The 21,925-nt window shown below is 50.7% G+C and overlaps 1 protein-coding gene across 30 annotated transcripts in view; it reads right to left on the reverse strand.

Annotated features, from left to right (window-relative positions):
• The window catches only part of HDLBP (high density lipoprotein binding protein), a 61,174-nt gene that overhangs the window by 19,307 nt on the left and 19,942 nt on the right, over positions 1-21,925 (reverse strand). For 22 of the 30 annotated variants that reach the window (XR_014053716.1, XR_014053715.1, XR_014053714.1 and 19 more), the window contains exons 2-5: positions 5,638-5,702; positions 4,481-4,593; positions 2,763-2,920; positions 1,831-2,046 (exon numbers count right to left, since the gene is read on the reverse strand). Coding sequence is in view for 24 of the 30 variants with exons in the window: in XM_081490564.1 (XP_081346690.1) it covers positions 1,831-2,046; positions 2,763-2,920; positions 4,481-4,556 (450 nt within the window). In the remaining 6 variants the exon portion in view is untranslated. Of the gene's footprint in view, positions 1-1,830; positions 2,098-2,727; positions 2,921-4,480; positions 4,594-5,637; positions 5,703-9,555; positions 9,656-20,310; positions 21,639-21,925 lie in introns of those variants that run through there. The other 8 variants (XM_081490560.1, XM_081490548.1, XM_081490544.1 and 5 more) reach the window with 5 other exon arrangements.

Here is a 21,925-nt window from a genome sequence, read left to right on the forward strand (position 1 = left end):
AACTAAAAACAAACGAACCTAGCTATGTGTCAGGGTAAAAGCGTAACCTACGTATCAAGATGATAGCGTTAACCTTGATAAAGAACTACTTCAGTGATCTCAAAGCCCAAACATCTTCCATCTTAAATAAGACACGTGAGTTTGAACTCACACAACTTCCCACTATGACCCTCCAGGGTGCTGGGATATTCAGGTCTGTGGAAGGAAACAGTGAAGATCAGGTCACACATCTCTGTTAGAAATAAGGAAGTGGTTCAGATGAATGGTTACGTCAGAAAGCTGCAGGGTACCCACTTGAAGGAGCTCCCACAGGTCAGAGACGAGGCAAGTTCTGCAGAAAACACAACTCATCAGCACACCAGAAGTTCACAATGACAGTAAAAAGATGCACAGACCACCAGTGAAGATGCCAGAGCGCCAGTTTGGTCTAAAAACCAAGGGGAAAAGGACCCACGACTGACCGTGCTTGTCCCACCTCAAAGTCCTGTCCCGATGACCTGGGAGCCAAGTCTCTGAACTGCAGGTGCCTGGGCAGCAATGAGCAAGGCTGACAGAACGACAGACAAGAGAACGGCCAGACCGTCTGAGGACTGACAGCAGGCACAGAAGCGCCACCCACACGTTTTCTTGCCGTACAAGGTGAGCACAGAAGGCCAAGCCCCAGATCTGCCCCCACTGCACAGGAAAAATGGGGGGAAGTGGAACAACCAGACCTCTGTGTGTCCCCCAAAACAAGCCAGCGGCACTAAGAAGAGGTGAGAGGGCCCTGCTGAGGAATGAGCGAGCGGGCGGCCTCATCTGGACACAGAGGAAACATCCGGCGGGAAGGAGCCTCTGAGACAAGCAGGAAGCCCTCACACTGCCTGGGCTGACGTGGGGACATCAGGAAACTACTATCGACTTTGAGAAGTGAGTTAAGGACACGCGGTTATAGTCAATGAAACAAAAGAAGAGAGGAAGCCCAAACAGAATTATCCGCAGGAGAAGTGTCTGGGATTTGCTGTAAAGTGAAAGCTGGGGGGGTGGGAGGGAACAGAGTGGGAGGAACGTCTCAGACGCTCAATCAAAACCCACCTCAACACTCAGCGGCCAGCAGAGCCTCCGGCACCAGCCACAACGTCCCACACGCAGACACATTTTCCAGTCCCTACACTGAACAGCCGACAAAGTCCCTGAACGTGCCCTTCAGCTGTGTGAGAGCCGGGCTTCCACAGGGCAGCGCCCCTACTAAGCCCCCCATGCATCAGACTCCCATTTCTGAACCCCTACACCGAGACCAGCTCCCCCAAAGCTCAAGAGACTCAGCAACAGGTAGGAAGAACCTTCATTTCTAACTGAGCCCACCTAAAGCTCCGTCATACATTTTAATAAACATTCTCTGCATTCACTTCAGTGTTAAGGGAAAAACTCATCAATCACTGATTTACTTATTTATAACAACAGTTCCCCAATCAATTCCAAGTTCTGGTATCAGATGGCTAAGCACTACGGCACTGGTGCTCTCCCGAGCCTGGGGCGGGAAGTGTGTCTTTAAACAGCACACGTACTTGCTGGTCTTCAGAGCCGGGACTGGCTCACCTACACACGCGTGTCCTCACCCCACCGTCGGGGCCTTTAGCTCTTAGCTCCTGCACCTGAAGAGCGAAGCCGCAGTGTCCTGGTCCTATGAGCGAGTCACTGGTTTTCCACTAGAAGAGTCAGGAGGCTCTGAATGCAGCTGTCCTACCTGAACCCTCCAGCCCTGCCCACTGGAGGAAAGAGCATGACGGAGTCGGAGCCGAGTCCCCAGGGCTGGACGCCCCCCTGAGGAGGCCCGCCAGGAACGCGCACCTGAGTCTGCAGTCGAGCCACAATGTCTTTCCGGGCTTTCATGACAGCGTCCAGCTTCCCTGAAACCATGATGGAGAGTCCCTGGTCTTTGGCGAGAGACAGCTCCAGGTGAGCGCCAGTTCTCTGCATGATCTCAAGGCAGATTTTTGCTTGTTCACCTTCTCCAAACTGGTTCATGTCCTTGTATTTCCTCTCCTCCAGCGGAACATGGAACACCTGCTCAGCAAAGGTCCAAAAGGGAAGGTTAAGAAGACATGGAAGAAGGGTCTAGGAACCAAGTATATGGAGTAAAGAACATGAGTCTGTTTATTGTCACCCCTCCTTACTGCTCCAATGTCTAGGAGGACAGAGACCACCAGGAAGTGCCCAAGGGCAGGGCGCTGCAAGTGGAAACCCCCCCACCCCAAGTACAGATGAAGACATGGGACATAACACAGCAGGAGGCAAGGTCAGTGGAGAAAGTGAACTGGGAGGTGGGGTGTGGGCGAAAAGGAGGACCCGGCTGGCCATGTGGGGTGGCACTCAGCGGAGAAGCGGCATGTGCAGTGGGGCAGCACTGGATCAGCGGGCGCGGGCCCCCCGCCCACCCTGGGGTGGGACAAGAAGATGGTGCAGGGTCCGCAGGAGGACGTGTTCTGACCCACGTCCTGGGCTGGGCGTGGGGTTGGGGGGGGGACTGACTTAATCCAGAGGCCCTTTCCCAGGCCCAAAGCAATCTCATATTTGATGTTCGAGAACCCTCTTGGGACTTCCCTGGTGGTCCAGGGCTCAGGCTTCTTCGCTTTACTGCCAAAGGCCCAGGTTCAACCCCTGGTCAGGGAATGAGGAATCTGCAAGCCTCTTGGCCAAAACCAAAACCAACCAAACCACCTCCCATCAGCTGCTACGGCTTCCTACTTGGAGTGGCAAGTGAAGTGGGATGTAGCGTCTACCTGAGTGATGACAGAAGCCTTGATGGGCCGGATCTTGTTACTCCAGGCGCCAGCAGGCTCCTGGGCGTTTTCCAGGCAGGCTGCTTTCTCGGGGAGCGGGGGGAAGGCATCCTTGTAGGTTGGAGGGTCGCTCTCCTCTTCGGAAGTTAAAGTGGCAACTGGACCGGCCAACCCAGATGAAGAGGATTAGACGGGGAAAACACGAGGAGCGCCTTACTGTCAAGAAGAGCGAGCACTAGCAGCTGACAACGGCCCCCTCACTCAGCCACAGCAAAGGGCCCCCGAGGCCAGCGGGCTCAGCGCCCTCAAGTTCAGCGTGTGCACTGGCTGGGCCAAACTCTGAACCTGAGGGCACCCCAGCCCCTGCACAGCCTCAGCTCAGACCCTGGGCCCCACAACTCCCCGTGGGGTGAGCTCCTGGAAGGCAGGCCTTGGCACAGATTCTTCATCCCTCAAGAGTGTTCTAATCTTATATTCTTAAAAAAAACACATCCCCCCAATGCCTGGCACGTGGCCACCAGCTCTTAAACCTGCAGGAGAAAACAAGGCTGCGGCCCAGACTGCCCGTGAGGACCCCGAGGCAGACTGCAGCCGGCGTCCAGCATCACGGGTGATGCTGGAAGGGCTCTCGTGGGAGCGGCCGTCTCTGCTCCCCTGCCACCCACAGGGAATACCCGGGGGAACCAGGGCCCCTGCACCACTGGCTCCACCCACAGGCCCTCACTGTCCACATGCTGACCCGCCAACACCTCCACGCCAGCAGGAATGTGCCTGTCTGGGTCATGCCCAGGGGTCCCAGGCTGGGCAGGGTCTGGCAACGGCAGGAGCCGATGAAACCGCTGTGAGCACATGTGCGCACAGAGCGGAGGGACGGCCTCGGGGTCAGGCGGGCCTGCGTCCACTCCCAGCCTTGTGGCCAGGCTGCCCTGGAGGCCAGGAAAGGCTCCGTGTGAGCAGCTGCTGGAGCCCAGCAGGGCCTGCTCCCTCCCCGGGAGGATTCGGACCCACAGGGTCTTGGATCACACGGCAGACCCAGCCTGCAGGCACTGAGGACCAAAGCAAGCGGCCAGTTCTGGTCTCTACTGCCTGGAGATGAGCCGCTCAAAATGCGATTACTGTGACTAATGAAATACATCTTTAATTAAAATTAAACTTTAGAACTGATACTCAATTCCATTACTGGAAAACTTTAAGGAGTGTTAGGACAACAAAGGTAGAACAAGATACTCTTTCAACTGAAAATTTTATAAAATCTAAATCCAGATGCAGGGCTTCGGATGAACTCGGAGCCCTGAAATCAAGTTGTCCTGCAGCCACAAATACGTATCAGACTCTGAAGGGACAGAGAAGACTGTCAGGCAGGCACTTCCACGTCTACACTAGAGACGCTGAGACAACGAGGCGTGTGTGTCACGCCTGGCTCTCCTGACAGCCCGGTGTCCATCTCTGCCGGCCGCCCTGAGTCCAGTTCAACACAGCGAGGGAAAGAGGAATGCTGAAAGAGCATCCCCTTAGTCACAAAGGCCAGCTCACTGGCTCCCCCACTGTCCACATTGTGAATCTCACTGTCTTCGATCCGTTCGCCACCCGTGGCCAATCTCACTCTGCAGACAAGGGCAGTGGAAACGATGCCCGCAGCGCCGCTGGTGAGAGCACAGGGTGCAAAGGCACCTCTGGAGAGGCCCCAGGGTTACCAGCAGAGTGAGGAGGGGCCTCACCTTTGATTTGTTGCGGAACCAGTCCACTGCGGTGTTCAGCAAAGCTCTCCTGGGTCAGAACTGCAACGGAGCTCATGGTTGGTCTCAGGCCGCCACGTGATCCGGGTTAACCACTGCGGTGGGAGATGGGGGGGGGGTGGTCAGAGAGGCAGGCCCAGCGCAGCCACTCAGGGGCGCACGCAGCTGAGGACGGTGCTGCTTCACCAGCAGGGGACACCCGCTTCTTAGGTCATCGCGGCCAACATGAGGGGCTTCCCAGACTCGGACCGGGGGACAGAACAGAGAACCGCCTCCCTGCCCGAGATGGAGCAGGTTCAGCACATGACCCCGGGGGCTGCAGAGACCCCGTTCAAACCCCCGCCCCACACGGGGCCCCCCCTGGCCCCAGCCCCAGATCCACCCCAGGGGGCTCTGCTAACAGCTGTCTCAGTTACTCGGTTAATCTGCTACTGGCACACCTCTTGACGTTTATAAAATGCACGGTAGGACAGGAGCTACAAAGAGCCACCGGAGAGCAGCCTCCCCGCTCTGTGGGGACAAGTGTGACAGCACGGGCGGCACTGCAGACACTTCCCAGCCGTGCAGGGACTCGGGCGGCGAGGGAGACGCCAGCTGAGGGCACAGGGCCCTGCTGTCAGGCAGGAGCCCCGCAGTCGGCCTCCAGACCCCACCTGCGGCGGCCCCAGGACTTGGGGACTCCGGCCCTCAGAGCCACAGCGCCCGTGTGGAAAAGGGGCTCCGCGGCACCGGGGAGCCCCTCCCCAGCCCCAGGTGTGCCCCACGCTGCCTCACAGAGAGGCGCACCCTGTGCTCAAATCGCGGCCCAGGGTTTCCGTGCCACCGAGGCAAAAAGATGTAAGTTTTTTCCTATCCTTTTTACAATTCAGTAAGACCCCTCCCCAAATTAAAAAAAAATAAGCTCTGGAAGCAAGGTCCAAATTCACATACCCTCAGCAAACACAAAAGGAGAAAAGACTAAAAGTAGATGGAAACCAGATGGCCCGTCCACCAGAAGAGCACAAGTGTATGCGCCGGTCCACCCTGCGAGGTGAGCGGCAGGGCTCCTCTCTGAAGTATGGCTCGAAACTTAAGGACAATACATAATGAAAGAGCACACACAGCCAGGGCCAGGAAGCCTTGAGACAGGACACACTTACCAGCAAAACGGTCAGTAGCCAGAAGGTCCGTCCTGAGGCCGCCTCCGTCAGCCTGCCAGCTTTTGCTGGTGTGGGGCAGGAAGAGAGAGACAGCAAGGAGAAAATCGGAGAAAAGTTACTTATCTGCATCCGACAACCCAGATCCTTTCGATTCTCAACCAGAAAAGGTCAAAGTGTTATTGACACTTTGGCTACTAACCAATACTAGGAAAATTTCTTGGGGCAAAAAAAAAAAACAAAAAAACAAAAGGAAGAGGTCCTTCCGTTAGGCCACGTGCTTCAGACAGACACACCCAGTGAAGCCTGAGCTAGAACTGCAGAGGCAGCCTCCCCAGGACCCAGACCCAGGGAGCGATCCCTTAACTGCGGCAACTTTCATATGTAACCACTTCGAAGTAAAACTCTCACAAAACTGATGCTTGTTCCCCTGGGGGGTAAGTGTTTTTTCCTGTCCTCCTCTTGCTCATCTCCACCGAGCCAGAAGGAAAAGGGTCTGCAACACTGTGTCCTGACGGAGTGCGTGCGGCCCGGGAGGCGGTGCTCCTCCTCAGGGTGACGGAGGGCTCCTATCTAAGAGCGCCCGTGTCTCTGGTAGTTACTTTGTTCTTGCTGTTATCCTGTAAAAGTTCTTCGGTCTCTTATAATCCACTGGGATTTAGAAACCAGGTCATAAAACAGCAGGGCTGGAAAGAACCTTCAAAGGCCGTCCTGAGAGGACCAAGAACTGCTCAGTCAAGAAGGAGGGTATGGGTCACTTGCCGTGGGGGGACTTCAGGACGGGGAGGCTGCAGGTAGGTAACTGGCCGCTCCACGCAAGCTGCCACGCGCACTTGACAAAGCAGACATTATGGCGTGGGTGGGCACGGTCCAGAATGGGAGAATTCACAGCAGTGACAAGAATGCCCCACTGAACTGGAGAGGAACACCTCCAATCTCGCTTATAATACAAGTGTGGTCAGGAGCTAGGAAGCTGGTGCACAGCCCTTGGGGTTGCGCCAGTGACTCTGGATTTAAAAGGTCTCAATGTCCCAGCTGGGGACACAGACCTGTGGTATTTCAGGATTTAAAAAATACATAACCCCAAAATCCTCTAAACATAAGGACTTGAGTCACATGGGGCAAGTTCTGTGAGCCAGAGGCCAGGCCCTCTCTGCGGGCCCAGTCCCATCAAACACACACGACACGTGACCCTCAAGGGGTAAGGGTGGATACAAAATGACCGAGGCCATTTTATTTACTAACAAATTCTAACCTGCAAGTCTCAATGACTAAGGCAAGGAAGAAAGAAATCCTTTCCATTAAATCAAACTGTCAGGGACGCACACCCACGCCGGCCTGGCAGGGGTGAAAGGTGAGCTGCCTTGGGCCCCCAGGGTCCTGCCGGCCCACGCACGGCCCACCCACACCAGGATGCAGGTTCCCCGGGGGGCCGCCCACTCTCCCGGCAGGCCCTCGCCTGCTGACCTTCCACCTGAAGAGCCTCCCACACCAGGTGCCGGACAGCTTTCAAAACACACTCACACCCGCCCTCTGAGAGGCGGGTTCACCCCCGAGACCGCCCTGCTGCCACGCCATTCTCCCAGACTCCCACTGACCAGTCCTCCTGTCTTCCTGGACAGGGCAAGTCCTCAGCGCCCAGGCAGGCCTGTGCCACCCCCACCCGGCACCTGGGGTCACACACCAGGCCAGCTCCTGCAGCTTCTTGCTGAGGCCGCTCGTGTGCGGTCCCAGCAAGCTGCCCTACTGACCCTCAGTCCACGTGGCTCAAGGAGGGACAGCCTATCAGAGCCCCTGAGGCCCTCACATGCGCACAGGCCCTCGGGCAGTCAAGTGCACAGAGGGGACCCACAGAGAACTCCAAGCTGGTTTGACAGGATATACTGGTCTCTAGTCTCCGCATTCAAGCTGCGGTTGTCACAGCTGGAGGTGAACAGACTACAGTGACCCTCAGATGAACATCAGGTCTGATCTCACCAAAGCAGGCTGTTATTTTTCTTATAAACGTCTCAAGATCCCGTCTTTAGAGAATCCATCTTAGAGCGGACCTGATGAGCCATGTGCAGACCTCAGCCCTGAGGCACTGGGCCATCACCAGCCCCCCTGCTGTGCCCCCTACCAAGAAACTGTCCCCTGCAGCACGATGCTCACCCCCTGAGATCTTTCAACCACCTCTGAGCCTTCCTGGCAAGTGACGCCTCTACCTGGGTGCCCTCACTGGCCATCCCAAATCCCAGGAGACCTCAATGAGGAGAGGCCAAACATGGCCGTCACAGCTCCTCACTTGGCTGGATGCCGTCACTCCCACCAGGACTGAGACGGACCTTGGTGCCTGAGCAACGCTGGGGCCGGCGGGGCCGCTGCTCACCCCTGGGGCTGTCAGAACGCCCCATCTGCTGCTTCTCCCCCCAGAAGACAGGCCCATCCTGCCCACCAGACTCCCTCAGGCACGGGGAACCGTTCACCACCTGGCCTGACTCCCTTCACCATGGGGTGCTGTCAATGACTCCAAAACGCCGGTCCCTGCATCACTGTGGTGCTGCTCTCAATGCCTTTCCCCGCGGGAAGCATTCAGGCCCACCCAATGCAGATCTCAAACCACCGCTGGCCCGGACTTTAGTCTTGTTTCTCAGAGTATAAATACTGCAGCAAAAAGCCACATTTCAAAATGGAACTTTGTAAGAAACAGAACTAGAGCCAAAGAAGCCGGGCTGCACAGAAGCAGAGACTCCTCTCTGCTGCTCCCCCAGCCCAGAGCAGGCTAATGCTCCCCCAGGATGGACAGGCAGGAACCCGACTCCCCACAGGATGTCACAGCATATGTGAAGACGTCACATATGTTCGGTCCTAATGAAGGTACAACAGACAAATCTTTAAGAGAAGGATTTTGTTTTTTGCTTGTAAACAAGAAAATATAAGTTGATCCCCTTGTATATTTTCAATTACATATTCAAAAGAAAGTCTTCTGCAAAGGGAACTCAGGAGCAGTAGTCCAGAAAGAACTTTTTCTCAGCCAACGAATGCGACCTCAGTGCTTCCTTTACCTCCCAGGCAGGACTGAGAGCGGAGGACGCCAGGAAACCCGGGGTCCCCAGGACTTCGGTCCTCCTCTTGCAAAGTTACGATTCTTTGCTTTAATCCCCACAGCAAGCTTGTAACGACGAGAATTTTCAGAATGCTTTCAAGAGACAGACCAAACTTGAGAGAAAGCGGTCCGGCTTGCACGGCTGAGGCCGCGCTCCAGCCGCACCGGCCCGCGGGAGGGACTCGCAGATGCCACCTCAGCACGGCCCTCCCACCGGCCACGCGGGCCCGCGGGCGGGGACAGGCTTAAAGGGGCAGCGCGCCGGCCGCCCTGCCTCCCTCCCGGGTTCGGTACTTTTCCGTGCGGTCCTTCTCGTCCGCGGGCCCTGGGGCGCGCGTCCCAGCGGCGCTCCGGCCGCCAGGGGAGCGGCGTGCCCGGCCGCGCAGGCCGGCGGCCGCAGGTGGAGGTGAGGCGGTGCCCCGGCTCCGGTCCCGGCCCGCCGCTCCGTCCGCCCCGGCCCGCCGGGCTGGGGGAGGGGCGCGCCCGCCGCCAGCGGCGGGGGAGGGGGCGGCGGGCCGCCCACGTCACCGGCCTGGCGCAGGGACCGGACCGGTCCGCACGCGCAAGGGGGCGGCGGGCCGGGGCCGCGAGACTCGGGAAACTTTCTCGCTCGGCCGGTGCCAGCGCCGCGGCCCATGCGCACTTGTGACACGTAGCCGCCCCTCCCGGGCCGGCAGCGGGGCGCCCCGCGGGGCCGGGGGCCACGCCGGCGGGTTGGGGGGGGCGGCTGCGCGGCCACGGCTAGGGCCCCCTGCCCCCCGCCCGGTGCTCCACGTCGGCAGCCGGGCGTCCCAACGTCCCGGCGCGGCCCCGGCCCCGCGCCCTGGCCTGCTCACCCCGCGCGGCTCCCGCCCGTCCGTCCGTGCGTCCGTGTCCGCTCGCCGCGGGAGAGGCCGGGACCCCGCTCACTCGCTGCTCCCGCAGGCAGGATCCTCCGGCTGGCGCCCGGGCCCCCGCGGCTATATAGGGCGGCGGCTCCAATCCCGCCCGGACACGTCAGACCGCGGCCGCCCCGCCCGCCGCCGGCCAGCGCCGCCCCGCCCGCCGCACTCCGCGCCCCGGAGGCTGCCCCGCTCTGGAGGGGGGTCGGGGTCGGGCACGACCGCCACCTGCGCAAAGCGCGGGCAGGGGCGGCCGCTCTGGCAGCGGGGTCCCCCACACCGCCCCCCCCACCCAAAAAAGAAACAGGGCACCTCGAGGGACAACACAAAGGGAATTAGCTGCCGGCCCCAACCATTTACAACTTTCAAAGGCCGGACCACGAGCGGGCCTGACCAACTCCGAGAGAGAAACAGGCCACTGCCCCGAAGTTTGCAGCCCAAACACTCTTCCTCTGTCCTGCACTTGGATAAAATATCCCTCCTCGGCTCCTTGGCTACTCATTGCCTACAGAAACGCAGACCCTCCTTCCCTTAAGGACTCTACCCTCCGTTATGTTATGTCGGCCATCTCACAGGTATGAAGGGGCCTGCCTGTGAGGCGCCCAGCCCTAAACAACCAACAGGAGGAGAACAGAGTCCCTCCCCTCCGGGGCTTCCACTCCGGCTGAGGGGGAAGCCACGTCTGCCTCCCTCTGTATATGCCTCCACAACGGTTTCTTTTAGTCAAGGCTCCTGCTTCCCTTGTAGCTCAGCTGGTAAAGAATCCGCCTGCAATGCAGGAGACCTCGGTTCGATCCCTGGGTTGGGAAGATCCCCTGGAGAAGGGAGAGGCTACCCACTTCAGTATTCTGGCCTGGAGAATTCCGTGGACTGTATAGTCCATGGGGTCCCGAAGAGCTGGACACACCTGAGCCACTGTCACTCCAGGCCTAGAGGGAGGGACATTTGAGGAGATCAAGCAAAATTCAACCTGAGGTGAGGGAAGGCACCCCCAGCACCGGGGGGCGGGGCAGGGCAGGCGAGGTCAGTGCAGAGTGGACCTGGGCCAGGGCCGCCCCTCCGCAGGCAGGACACAGGTGCTCCTGAGGAAGAGGGAAGCCTGCTGGGGCGCGGCTGAGGAAGAGGCAGGACCAGAGGTACTCTTTCCAGTGGAACTCTGTCACACTATGTACAGAATGGGGGGGTCTGGAGTTGTAGTTCTGACAGCAGTTGCTCATTCAGTCTAAAGGTGACTACGGCTCTCCAGTATCGCTGGCAATGGAGGACGCACTGAGCGGACAGATTCGGACAGTAGCACCAGACGTTCCTTATTAAGTGAAGAAGGCCATCAACAGAAGTCAAGAAAGGGCGGGAAGCTCTTGGTTGCACTCACTGAGATGGAGAGCCTGAATGTCTACACTGGGAAGGGGAACTGTGTTGCAAAAACTCAGACACAGTGTCTGACATGCCCACTGGATGGCCAAATGGGGACCTAAGTAGGCAACTGCATATACAAGGTGAAGGCCAGGGAGAAGCCCAGCATACCGTAGCACTTCATGACATCACTGGGGGAAGAAACCACAGAGCTGAGGACAAGGTCACCAGAATGGCACCTGGGCCAGGGGTGAAAGACTGCAAGTTAAAAAAAAAGAAATCAAGAGATGGAACAAATCAAAGAGCTTAAGAACTTCAGGTAAGAAGATGAAGTCCAACACATGACTAACAGGCAGTCCACAGGAGGAAAATACAAAGGACAGAGAAGAAATATTGGAAAACTACTGGAGAAAATTCTAGAATGTAAAGGTATTATATTTCCCTCCCCTCCTCAAAAGAGAATGGGGGGCCAGCAGTGTTTTTGGTGTACAACAGTGAAGCCTCAAAAATGCCCAAGACAAGAGTAGATTTTAAAAGCAACCAGAGAGAAATATCAATAACCTCAGATATGCAGATGACACCACCCTTATGGCAGAAAGCAAAGAATAACTAAAGAGCCTCTTGATGAAAGTGAAAGAAGAGAGTGAAAAAGTTGGCTTATAACTCAACATTCAGAAAACTAAGATCATGGCATCCGGTCCCATCACTTCATGGCAAATAGATGGGGAAACAATGCAAACAGTGAGAGATTTCATTTTCTTGGGCTCCAAAATCACTGCAGATGGTGACTGTAGCCATCAAATTAAAAGACGCTTGCTCCTTGGAAGAAAAGCTATGACCAACCTAGACAGCATATTAAAAAGCAGAGACATTATTTTGCCAACAAAGGGCCATCTAGTCAAAGCTATGGTTTTTCCAGTAGTCATGTATGGATGTAGGAGTTGGACTATAAAGAAAGCTGAGTGCCGAAGAATTGATGCTTTGAACTGTGGTGTTGGAGAAGACTCTTGAGAGTCCCTTGGACTGCAAGGAGATCCAACCAGTCCATCCTAAAGGAAATCAGTCCTGAATATTCATTGGAAGGACTATGCTGAAGCTGAAACTCCAATAGTTTGGCCACCTCATGCGAAGAACTGACTCATTTCAAAAGACCCTGATGCTGGGAAAGATTGAAGGCAGGAGGAGAAGGGGACGACAGAGGATGAGATGGTTGGATGGCATCACCGACTCAATGGATATGAGTTTGAGTAGACTCTGGGAGTTGGTGATGGAGAGGGAAGCCTGGCATGCTGCAGTCCATGGGGTCGCAAAGAGTCGGACATGAATAAGCAGCTGAATTGAATTGAACTGAGAAAGAAATGACTGGTAACTTATGAAACAACACCTAGAAATTGCGCTGAAGGAAGTAACTGTCAACTTGGAATTCTTTACTTAAAAATGACACAGACACATTCAGACAGAAACAGAACAATTATTGTCGATGGATAACTGCTGAAACAACCATTTAAGGACCCATCTCACCAACAAGAAAATGAAAGTCAGAGAGATTAATTTTAGTCCTTGTTAAATGAATGATAAAAATAAAAATTAAATCTATTAAAACAGAAACAGTTTTTAAACTTTCAAGCCAAAAATCAAACACAAACTCTCATTCGAACGGAAATGAAATGTTAGTCACTCAGTCATGTCTGACTCTTTATGGCCCCATGGTCTGTAGCCCGTCAGGCTCCTCTGTCCATGGAATTCTGGCAAGAGTACTGGAGGGGTTGCCATTTCCTACACCAGGGAATCTTCCCGACCCAAGGATTGAACCCGCATCTCCTGTGTTGTAGGCAGATTCTTTATCATCTGAGCCACCAGGAAGTCACTGGCAATGTTCTAGAACTTGGATCAGAGTGTAGGTTCAGAAACAGTCATACATTATTACTTACTGGTTGTTATTTTGTATTACTAATTACTAAGAAAAAGAGAAAAAAGAAAACACTGGGAAGCAAGAGAAGTAAAAAGGAAGCATTTGAAAGCAAGGTAAATAAAGCACAAAATGCAGTGGAAGAAATGAATCTAGATGTGGAAATATTCTAATGTTAGTATATACTAACTACCCAGTTAGAAAGTCCAGCTATAAGCTATTTAAGAACCCCAAACTACGAGGACACAGAGGCTCAAAGTGAAAAGATGACGTGGAGGAAGCACTCCAGGCAACTACTAACCAAACTAAAGCTGGGCAATCTGTGTGATTTCAGATAAAACAGACTGTAGGATAAGCAGCACTACTGACAACAAAGAAGGTCAAGAATAAAAAAATCGTCTCTGATTATATATGTATCCAATTGTAGCTACAAAGTATATCAAATAAAAACTGAAGGTTATTATAAATTGATATAGCCAAGATTACAGGGGAAGACTGACTCAACTCTTGGTAACAGATTATGGAGATTAAAAATGCACAGAAAATTAAAACAATGCAATTAAAACCTACTTTATTGAACTTATACAATCCTTTGCCCAATGATTAGAAAGCACATTCTTTCCAAGAATACATTTAACTTTTACAAAATTGACCAGGAGCTAAGGCCAAATTTTTCCCAACAAATGGCCAAAAAATTAAATATTCTGTGACCACAACACAATTAATTAGAAGTTAAAATGTTTGAAAGTCTAGAAGTTTTAAAACTTGCTCCTAAATAACTCATGGATCAAAGAATATCTGAAAATAGTATCTTAGCCACCATACTAGTGAAGAGGAAAATGTAAAAACTAGCTAGTTAACCTCTTCTGAAATTAGAAAAACAATAAGCCTAAAGGAAACAGAAATAAATCAATGAAGTTAAGGACATACAGCACAAAGAATAAACTGAGCTACATCTAAAAGATCTCGTTAGTTCTCCAGCAAAAATGATCAATGAGAAAAACAGAATAGGCAAGAATAGGCGATACTAAGAATTCAAAGAATTTAGTTTGCTAGATTATTTTAACAAATAAAAACTAAAGAGCCTCTTGATGAAAATGAAAGAGGAGAGTGAAAAAGTTGGCTTAAAACTCAACATTTAGAAAACTAAGATCATGGCATCCGGTCCCATCACTTCATGGCAAATAGATGGGGAAACAACGGAAATAGATGGGGAAACAATGGAAACAGATTTTATTTTCTTGGGCTCCAAAATCACTGCAGATGGTGACTGCAGCCATGAAATTAAAAGACACTTGCTCCTTGGAAGAAAAGCTATGAACAACCTAGACAGCATATTAAAAATCAGAGACATTAGTTTGCTAACAAAGGTCCATCTAGTCAAAGCTATGGTTTTTCCAGTAGTCATGTATGGATGTAGGAGTTGGACTATAAAGAAAGCTGAGTGCCGAAGAATTGATGCTTTGAACTGTGGTGTTGGAGAAGACTCTTGAGAGTCCCTTGGACTGCAAGGAGATCCAACCAGTCCATCCTAAAGGAAATCAGCCCTGAATATTCATTGGAAGGACTGTTGCTGAAGTGGAAACTCCAATACTTTGGCTGCTGCTGCTGCTACTGCTAAGTTGCTTCAGTCGTGTCTGACTCTGTGCGACCCCATAGATGGCAGCCCACCAGGCTCCCCAGTCCCTGGGATTATCCAGGCAAGAACACTGGAGTGGGTTGCCATTTCTTTCTCAATGCATGAAAGTGAAAAGTGAACGTGAAGTCGCTCAGTCCTGTCTGACTCTTCCCGACTCCATGGACTGCAGCCTACCAGGCTCCTCCGTCCATGGGATTTTCCAGGCAAGAGTGGGGTGCCATTGCCTTCTCTAATACTTTGGCTACCTGATGCAAAGAACTGACTCACTGGAAAAGACCCTGATGCTGGGAAAGATTGAGGGCAGGAGAAGAAGGGGACGACAGAGGATGAGATGGTTGGATGGCATCACCGACTCAACGGACATGAGTTTGAGTAAGCTCCGGGAGTTGGTGATGGACAGGGAAGCCTGGCGTGCTCCAGTCCATGGGGCCACAGAGTTGGACATGACTGAGTGAACTGAAGTGACTTAAAAATTCAAAGGGTAGGGTCAAAAGCTGCAACTACAATAGAGACTCTGAAATATCAGGAACTTACATGAAACAGGTAATTTTTAGAAAAATAAGTTACCCAAACCGAATCTGTTAGAAAAACAAGGTTTAAATAACCAACACTCGCCAATATTTGAAGAAACAAACGTAAAAGTCACAACAAAAAGGCAGACCCAGATGTTTCTGTAAGGAAGCCCCAAGAAACTGTCTTCCCAACTTACTCACAAAGGCAGGGAACTTTTATACCTCCCAGATGAGAAGAGAAAATGTGTGCATTTCATCTAGGTACTTAAAATCAAAAGCCTAAAATAATCTAGCAAACTGATTCAAAGATGTAAAAACAAATGTGTAATATATAATGATAAAGTCAAGTTTAATCCAACTATGCAAGGTGGTACAGTATCAGGAAAATAGCTTAAAGTAATTCACCAAATGATTAGCACTGGGCTGCGACGGCAGCGCAGAAGCGCGGTGGAGAGGAGCTACCCCACGTCCAAGGTAAGGAGCAGCCGTGAAGCGATACCCTACGTCCGAGGAAGAGAAACCCAAGTAAGACGGTAGGCACTGAGAGAGGGCATCAGAGGGCAGACAGACTGAAACCACAATCACCGAAAACTAGGCAATCTGATCACACGACCACAGCCTTGTCTAAGTCAATGAAACTAAGCCATGCCCTGTGGGGCCACCCAAGACAGATGGGTCATGGTGGAGAGGTCTGACAGAATGCGGTCCACTGGAGAAGGGAATGGCAAACCACTTCAGTATTCTTGCCTTGAGAACCCCATGAACAGTATGAAAAGGCAAAAAGATAGGACACTGAAAGATGAACTCCCCAGGTCAGTAGGTGCCCAATATGCTACTGGAGATCAATGGAGAAATAACTCCAGAAAAAAGGAAGGGATGGAGCCAAGGCAAAAACAACACCCAATTGTGGATGGGACTGGTGACAGAAGCAAGGTTCGATGCTGTAAAGAGCAATATTGCATAGGAACCTGGAATGTTAGGTCCATGAATCAAGGCAAATTGGAAGTGGTCATCTTCCAAACAGGAGATGGCAAGAGTGAACATCGACATCCTAGGAATCAGTGAACTAAGATGGACTGGAATGGGTGAATTTAACTCAGATGACCATTATATCTACTACTGTGGGCAGGAATCCCTTAGAAGAAATGGAGTAGCCATCATAGTCAAAAAAAGAGTCCGAAATGCAGTACTCGGATGCAATCTCAAAAATGACAGAATGATCTCTGTTCATTTCCAAAGCAAACAATTCAATATCATGGTAATCCAAGTCTATGCCCCGACCAGTAACGCTGAAGAAGCTGAACAGTTCTCTGAGGACCTACAAGACCTTTTAGAACTAACACCCTGAAAGGATGTCCTTTTCATCATAGGGGACTGGAATGCAAAAGCAGGAAGTCAAGAAACATCTGGAGGAACAGGCAAATTTGGCCTTTAAGTACAGAATGAAGCAGGGCAAAGGCTAATGGAGTTTTGCCAAGAGAACACACTGGTCATGGCAAACACCCTCTTCCAATAACACAAGAGAAGACTCTACACATGGACATCACCAGATGGTCAACACCGAAATCAGAGTGATTATATTATTTGCAGCCAAAGATGGAGAAGCTCTATACAGTCAGCAAAAACAAGACCAGGAGCTGACTGTGGCTCAGATCATGAACTCCTTATTGCCAAATTCAGACTTAAATTGAAGAAAGTGGAGAAAACCACTAGACCATTCAGGTATGACCTAAATCAAATCCCTTATGACTATACAGTGGAATTGAGAAATAGATTTAAGGGACTAGATCTGATAGAGTGCCTGATGAACTATGTACAGAGGTTTGTGACATTGTACAGGAGACAGGGATCAAGAAAATCCCCAAGAAAAAGAAATGTAAAAAAGCAAAATGGCTGTCTGAGGAGGCCTTACAAATAGCTGTGAAAAGAAGGGAAGCGAAAAGCAAAGAAGAAAAGGAAAGATATACCCATTTGAATACAGAGTTCCAAAGAATAACAAGAACAGATAAGAAAGCCTTCCTCAGTGATCAATGCAAAAAAAATAGAGGAAAAAAATAGAATGGGAAAGACTAGATATCTCTTCAAGAAAATTAGAGATACCAAGGGAACATTTCATGCAAAGATGGGCTCAATAAAGGACAAAAATGGTATGGACCTAACAGAAGCAGAAGATATTAAGAAGAGGTGGCAAGAATACACAGAAGAACTGTACAAAAAAGATCTTCACAACCCAGATAATCACGATGGTGTGATCACTCACCTAGAGCCAGACATCCTGGAATGTGAAGTCAAGTGGGCCTTAGAAAGCATCACTACGAACAAAGCTAGTGAAGGTGATGGAATTCCAGTTGAGCTATTTCAAATCCTGAAAGATGATGCTGTGAAAGTGCTGCACTCGATATGCCAGCAAATTTGGAAAACTCAGCAGTGGCCACAGGACTGGAAAAGGTCAGTTTTCATTCCAATCCCAAAGAAAGGCAATACCAAAGAATGCTCAAACTGTTGCACAATTGGACTCGTCTCACATGCTAGTAAAGTGATGCTTAAAATTCTCCAAGCCAGGCTTCAGCAATACATGAACCGTGAACTTCCAGATGTTCAAGCTGGTTTTAGAAAAGGCAGAGGAACCAGAGATCAAATTGCCAACATCCGCTGGATAATCAAAAAACCGAGAGAGTTCCAGAAAAACATCTATTTCTGCTTTATTGACTATGCCAAAGCCTTTGACTGTGTGGATCACAACAAACTGTGGAAAATTCTGAAAGAGATGGGAATACCAGACTACCTGACCTGCCTCTTGAGAAACTTGTATGCAGGTCAGGAAGCAACAGTTACAACTGGACATGGAACAACAGACTGGTTCCAAACAGGACAAGGAGTACATCAAGACTGTATATTGTCACCCTGCTTATTTAACTTATATGCACAGTACATCATGAGAACCGCTGGGCTGGAGGAAGAACAAGCTGGAATCAAGATTGCCGGGAGAAATATCAATAACCTCAGCTATGTAGATGACACCACCCTTATGGCAGAAAGTGAAGAAGAACTAAAGAGCCTCTTGATGAAAGTGAAAGAGGAGAGTGAAAAAGTTGGCTTAAAGCTCAACATTCAGAAAACTAAGATCATGGCATTCGGTCCCATCACTGCATGGCAAATAGATGGGGGAACAGTGACTGACTATTTCTCTGGGCTCCAAAATCACTGCAGATGGTGATTGCAGCCATGAAATTAAAAGACGCTTACTCCTTGGAAGGGAAGTTATGACCTAGTTATGACCAACCTAGACAGCATATTGAAAAGCAGAGACATTACTTTGTCTACAAAGGTCCATCTAGTCAAGGCTATGGTTTTTCCAGTGGTCATGTATGGATGTGAGAGTTGGGCCATAAAGAAAGCTGAGTGCCGAAGAATTGATGCTTTTGAACTGTGGTGTTGGAGAAGACTCTTCAGAGTCCCTTGGACTGCAAGGAGATCCAATCAGACCATCCTAAAGGAGATCAGTCCTGAATATTCATTGGTAGGACTGATGCTGAAGCTTAAACTCCAATAGTTTGGCCACCTGATGCGAAGAGCTGAGTCATTTGAAAAGACCCTGATGCTGGGAAAGACTGAGGGCAGGAGGAGAAGGGGACGACAGAGGATGAGATGGTTGGATGGCATCACCGACTCAATGCACATGGGTTTGGGTGGACTCCGGGAGTTGGTGATGGACAGGGAAGCCTGGCGTGCTCTGGTTCATGGGGTCGCAAAGAGTTGGACACGACTGAGCGACTGAACTGAACTGATTAGCACTGGAGCAGGAATGATTTGATCACCTCAAACCATTCAAATAAAGCATGTAGTTTATTTGAGGATAAAGAATAAAGATACAGTTTGCCTGTTCCTGATAAGAAGTAGGACTGCGAGGACACATTCCCTAACTCAAGGATGGGCACCTCATCAGAAGCACTCATCCTGGGATCACGAGGAGACAGGCTATTGAGCCTTTTCTATTCCAACCTGCAGAGGGAATCTAACCAGGGCAGTAAGGCAGGAAGATGACAGGCATGACTGGACATAAGACTGCCAGTGTCCACAGACAGTACAGCTGTCCAGTACAAGATCCAGGAGGGTCTTATATGAACATACCGTTAGAATTAAACCACGAACTCAGTTAGTTTTCTGGAAACAAGATCAGCACACAAAATCAATTATGTTCCAAAAGGTCACCAACAGACTGTTAGAAATAAATCTAGTAAGAACATAGGTTTTATGGAGAATACTGTAAAAACCTTTGTCAAAATACAAAAAAACCAAAATAAATGGAAAAATGACCTGCTCACTTATATAGTAAAGCAAAATTAACCTACAGACTGCAAATCTCTAGTTAAGCAGAATAACTAGAAAAATAATTTCTATTTTTTTGCATAGAAATTCAGTGCAAACCCTACTCAAGTCCCAAGAGGGCCATGTACATGGATGTGTGTATAATTTTGTAATCAGATTTTATATAATTTTCATTTATACAGTATTTGTATATACATGTACATAAATATTTTATAACTGTCATAAAACAATATGTACATATATACAATTTTGCAAAGTCTAAAATACAGCTTTTTAGAGACAGTACAATAAACACAATATAAAACATCTTATTAATGACTTTATGTTGGTTACATGTGGAAATGATAATTTTTTGCATTAGGTTAAACAATACATTATCAAACTGAAATTTCACTTCTTTCTACATTTTTAAAGTGGATAGTAGAAAGTTTCAAATTATATATGTAGCTCTTATTGAACAGCAGTGCTACACATTTGGTTTTCCAAACCAAGGCAAGAAACGCAACCTGACAAAATATTTTTCTTATTAATAAACTTTATAAAATACAAAACAAGTATTTGTCTTAGTCATGAAAATATCTCCTCTACCCCAAGCACTTGAGGGGCAGAGGGTATAGTCTCAAAGATCTTAGAAAGAAGTGACTAAGTTGTTTACAGTATTTCTTTCAATCACTCTAATAAACCCATTAAAAAAAAAAGGCAAAAGATACAAAGATCTTTCACAGACATGCAGGAAACATTTAATTTGTAGTAAAAAAAAAAAAGGTTTGAAGGTAGGATGAGGCTCTGTATTTCACATCTCAAATTGGCAAAAAAAAAACCTTTGAGGACAGCAACGGTGTGAGCACACTGGTGCAGCTGGAAGGAGGGCCGAGTGGCCTCTCCGAGGATCAGCCTGATTAAACACTGTAATTTAAATACAATTTTCCTCGTTTTTAGAGCTTCCACATACATACGCATAAATTTACCTAAAGATGCAGGTACTGTTTGTATTCTCGTAGGAGCAAAAGGCTGTCCGTTTGTGTTGTTCCTAGCAGTGAGGGAATGGGTAGCCTCTTGACCGACGTCCACACACGTCCAAGTCTCCGTTCTCCCCTCAAACTATGACTGACGCCACTGTCCCCATGGACGCCATGACCCCAGCCTGACCTGGGACACTGCATGCGCGCTCCCCACCGTGCTCACGCCAGGCTTGCTTCTGATTTAATCACGTGATGTAAACATAAACACCAACCACGGAAGTAAAAGCAAAGAGAAAGGTTTCTTGAACCCGTAACACTAAGTTTCCCGCCCTGACGTGACTGTCCTAGCCGACATGTCAGGAGTCTGGTTCGTGTAAGACGCGGTTATGGAGAGACCGTCCGCAGACTCGCAGGCTCTCGCCGTCCTGCGTCAGAGCACTGGTCAGCGCCCGCGCCAGCAGAGGGGCCGCTCTCCACTGTGCTGATGCGCACGTGACCAGCTGTGTCAGAGACACGTCTGTCCGCATAAAGCACCTCTAGGACACCCGGGCCACGGAGACCTGGCCGGGCGCACAGTCGGACACCGAGCGGTGCCAGAGCCGGGGCGACGGAGGAGCGCTCTCACTGACGTGGAGAGACAGCAAGTCTATGATGCTGGGCGGGGAGCGCCCAGAAAAGCGCCCACTCCAGACGCCTCTTGCAGAAACGATGGACCGACACGGGCTAAGCACGCAGGCGAGCGTGTGCGGAGAGAAGCTCCAGCCCGCACAGCGCGCCTCACTCTCCAGCGCAGACCCCCGCCTGCAGGAGGCGGAGGGGCTCTTCGTCTGAAGCAGCCCGAGTCCCAGGCCTTTCTCCTGTTGTCTCAGGCCATTTCAACAGCAGCAAGCCTTCTCCGCGGGGAATGTCTGACCGAGGGAGTGCTGACCAGGGAGGATGAGGCTCTCCCATAACCCCGTGAAGCCTCGGGAATCTAGAGGCACCAGAGCGCAGCCTCTCGGCGTCTGGAGAACGCGAAGGCCGAGCCCTGCCAGCAGCACAACCGGGCGAGCAGACTCCTTCAGCGGCGGGCGGCGGGGCGCGCCCTGGGGCCGCGCGCCCTGGAAACCGGGGCAGAGCTCCCCGCGGACTCACTGGGCGGCCGTCTGGATCGGAGGACTCCTCCGCGCTCTTTGATTGTGTCATTAAAGAAACAACACCTGCTTCCAGGTGAAGGCCACGCTTCAGAGCAGCCCTTCCACACACAAGCTTGGGGACTCTGTCTGGAAGAGCAGGACGAGGAAGGAGTGACCGCAGGAGGGCTCTGGCAGGCTCCCCTCAGTCCTACGATTAAACTACAAGAAACAAAATCATCGCAAATCTGACCTAGGGCAATATACTTGGAGGTGTTTTTCTTCGGTAACAATCTACATAGAAAAGTTCTTTGAGCTAGAATGACCTTAGCTCAAGTTTATAAGAAACTCTGCTATGAATATAGAGCTAGCTAAAGCTACACTTGAATATTTAAGAATTAGAACCAGTCCTGTCCAAACAGAAATGGAATGCTTTTCTACAAAGGAAGGAACAGAAAAACCTGGTCTTCAGATTTTCTCCCCTCCAGGGGTAGCCACGATGGGCACTT

This window comes from Giraffa tippelskirchi, chromosome 5 (genome assembly GCF_054371585.1).
Source record: "Giraffa tippelskirchi isolate mGirTip1 chromosome 5, T2T-mGirTip1v1.2.pri, whole genome shotgun sequence".
In the NCBI taxonomy this organism is placed as follows: domain Eukaryota; kingdom Metazoa; phylum Chordata; class Mammalia; order Artiodactyla; family Giraffidae; genus Giraffa; species Giraffa tippelskirchi.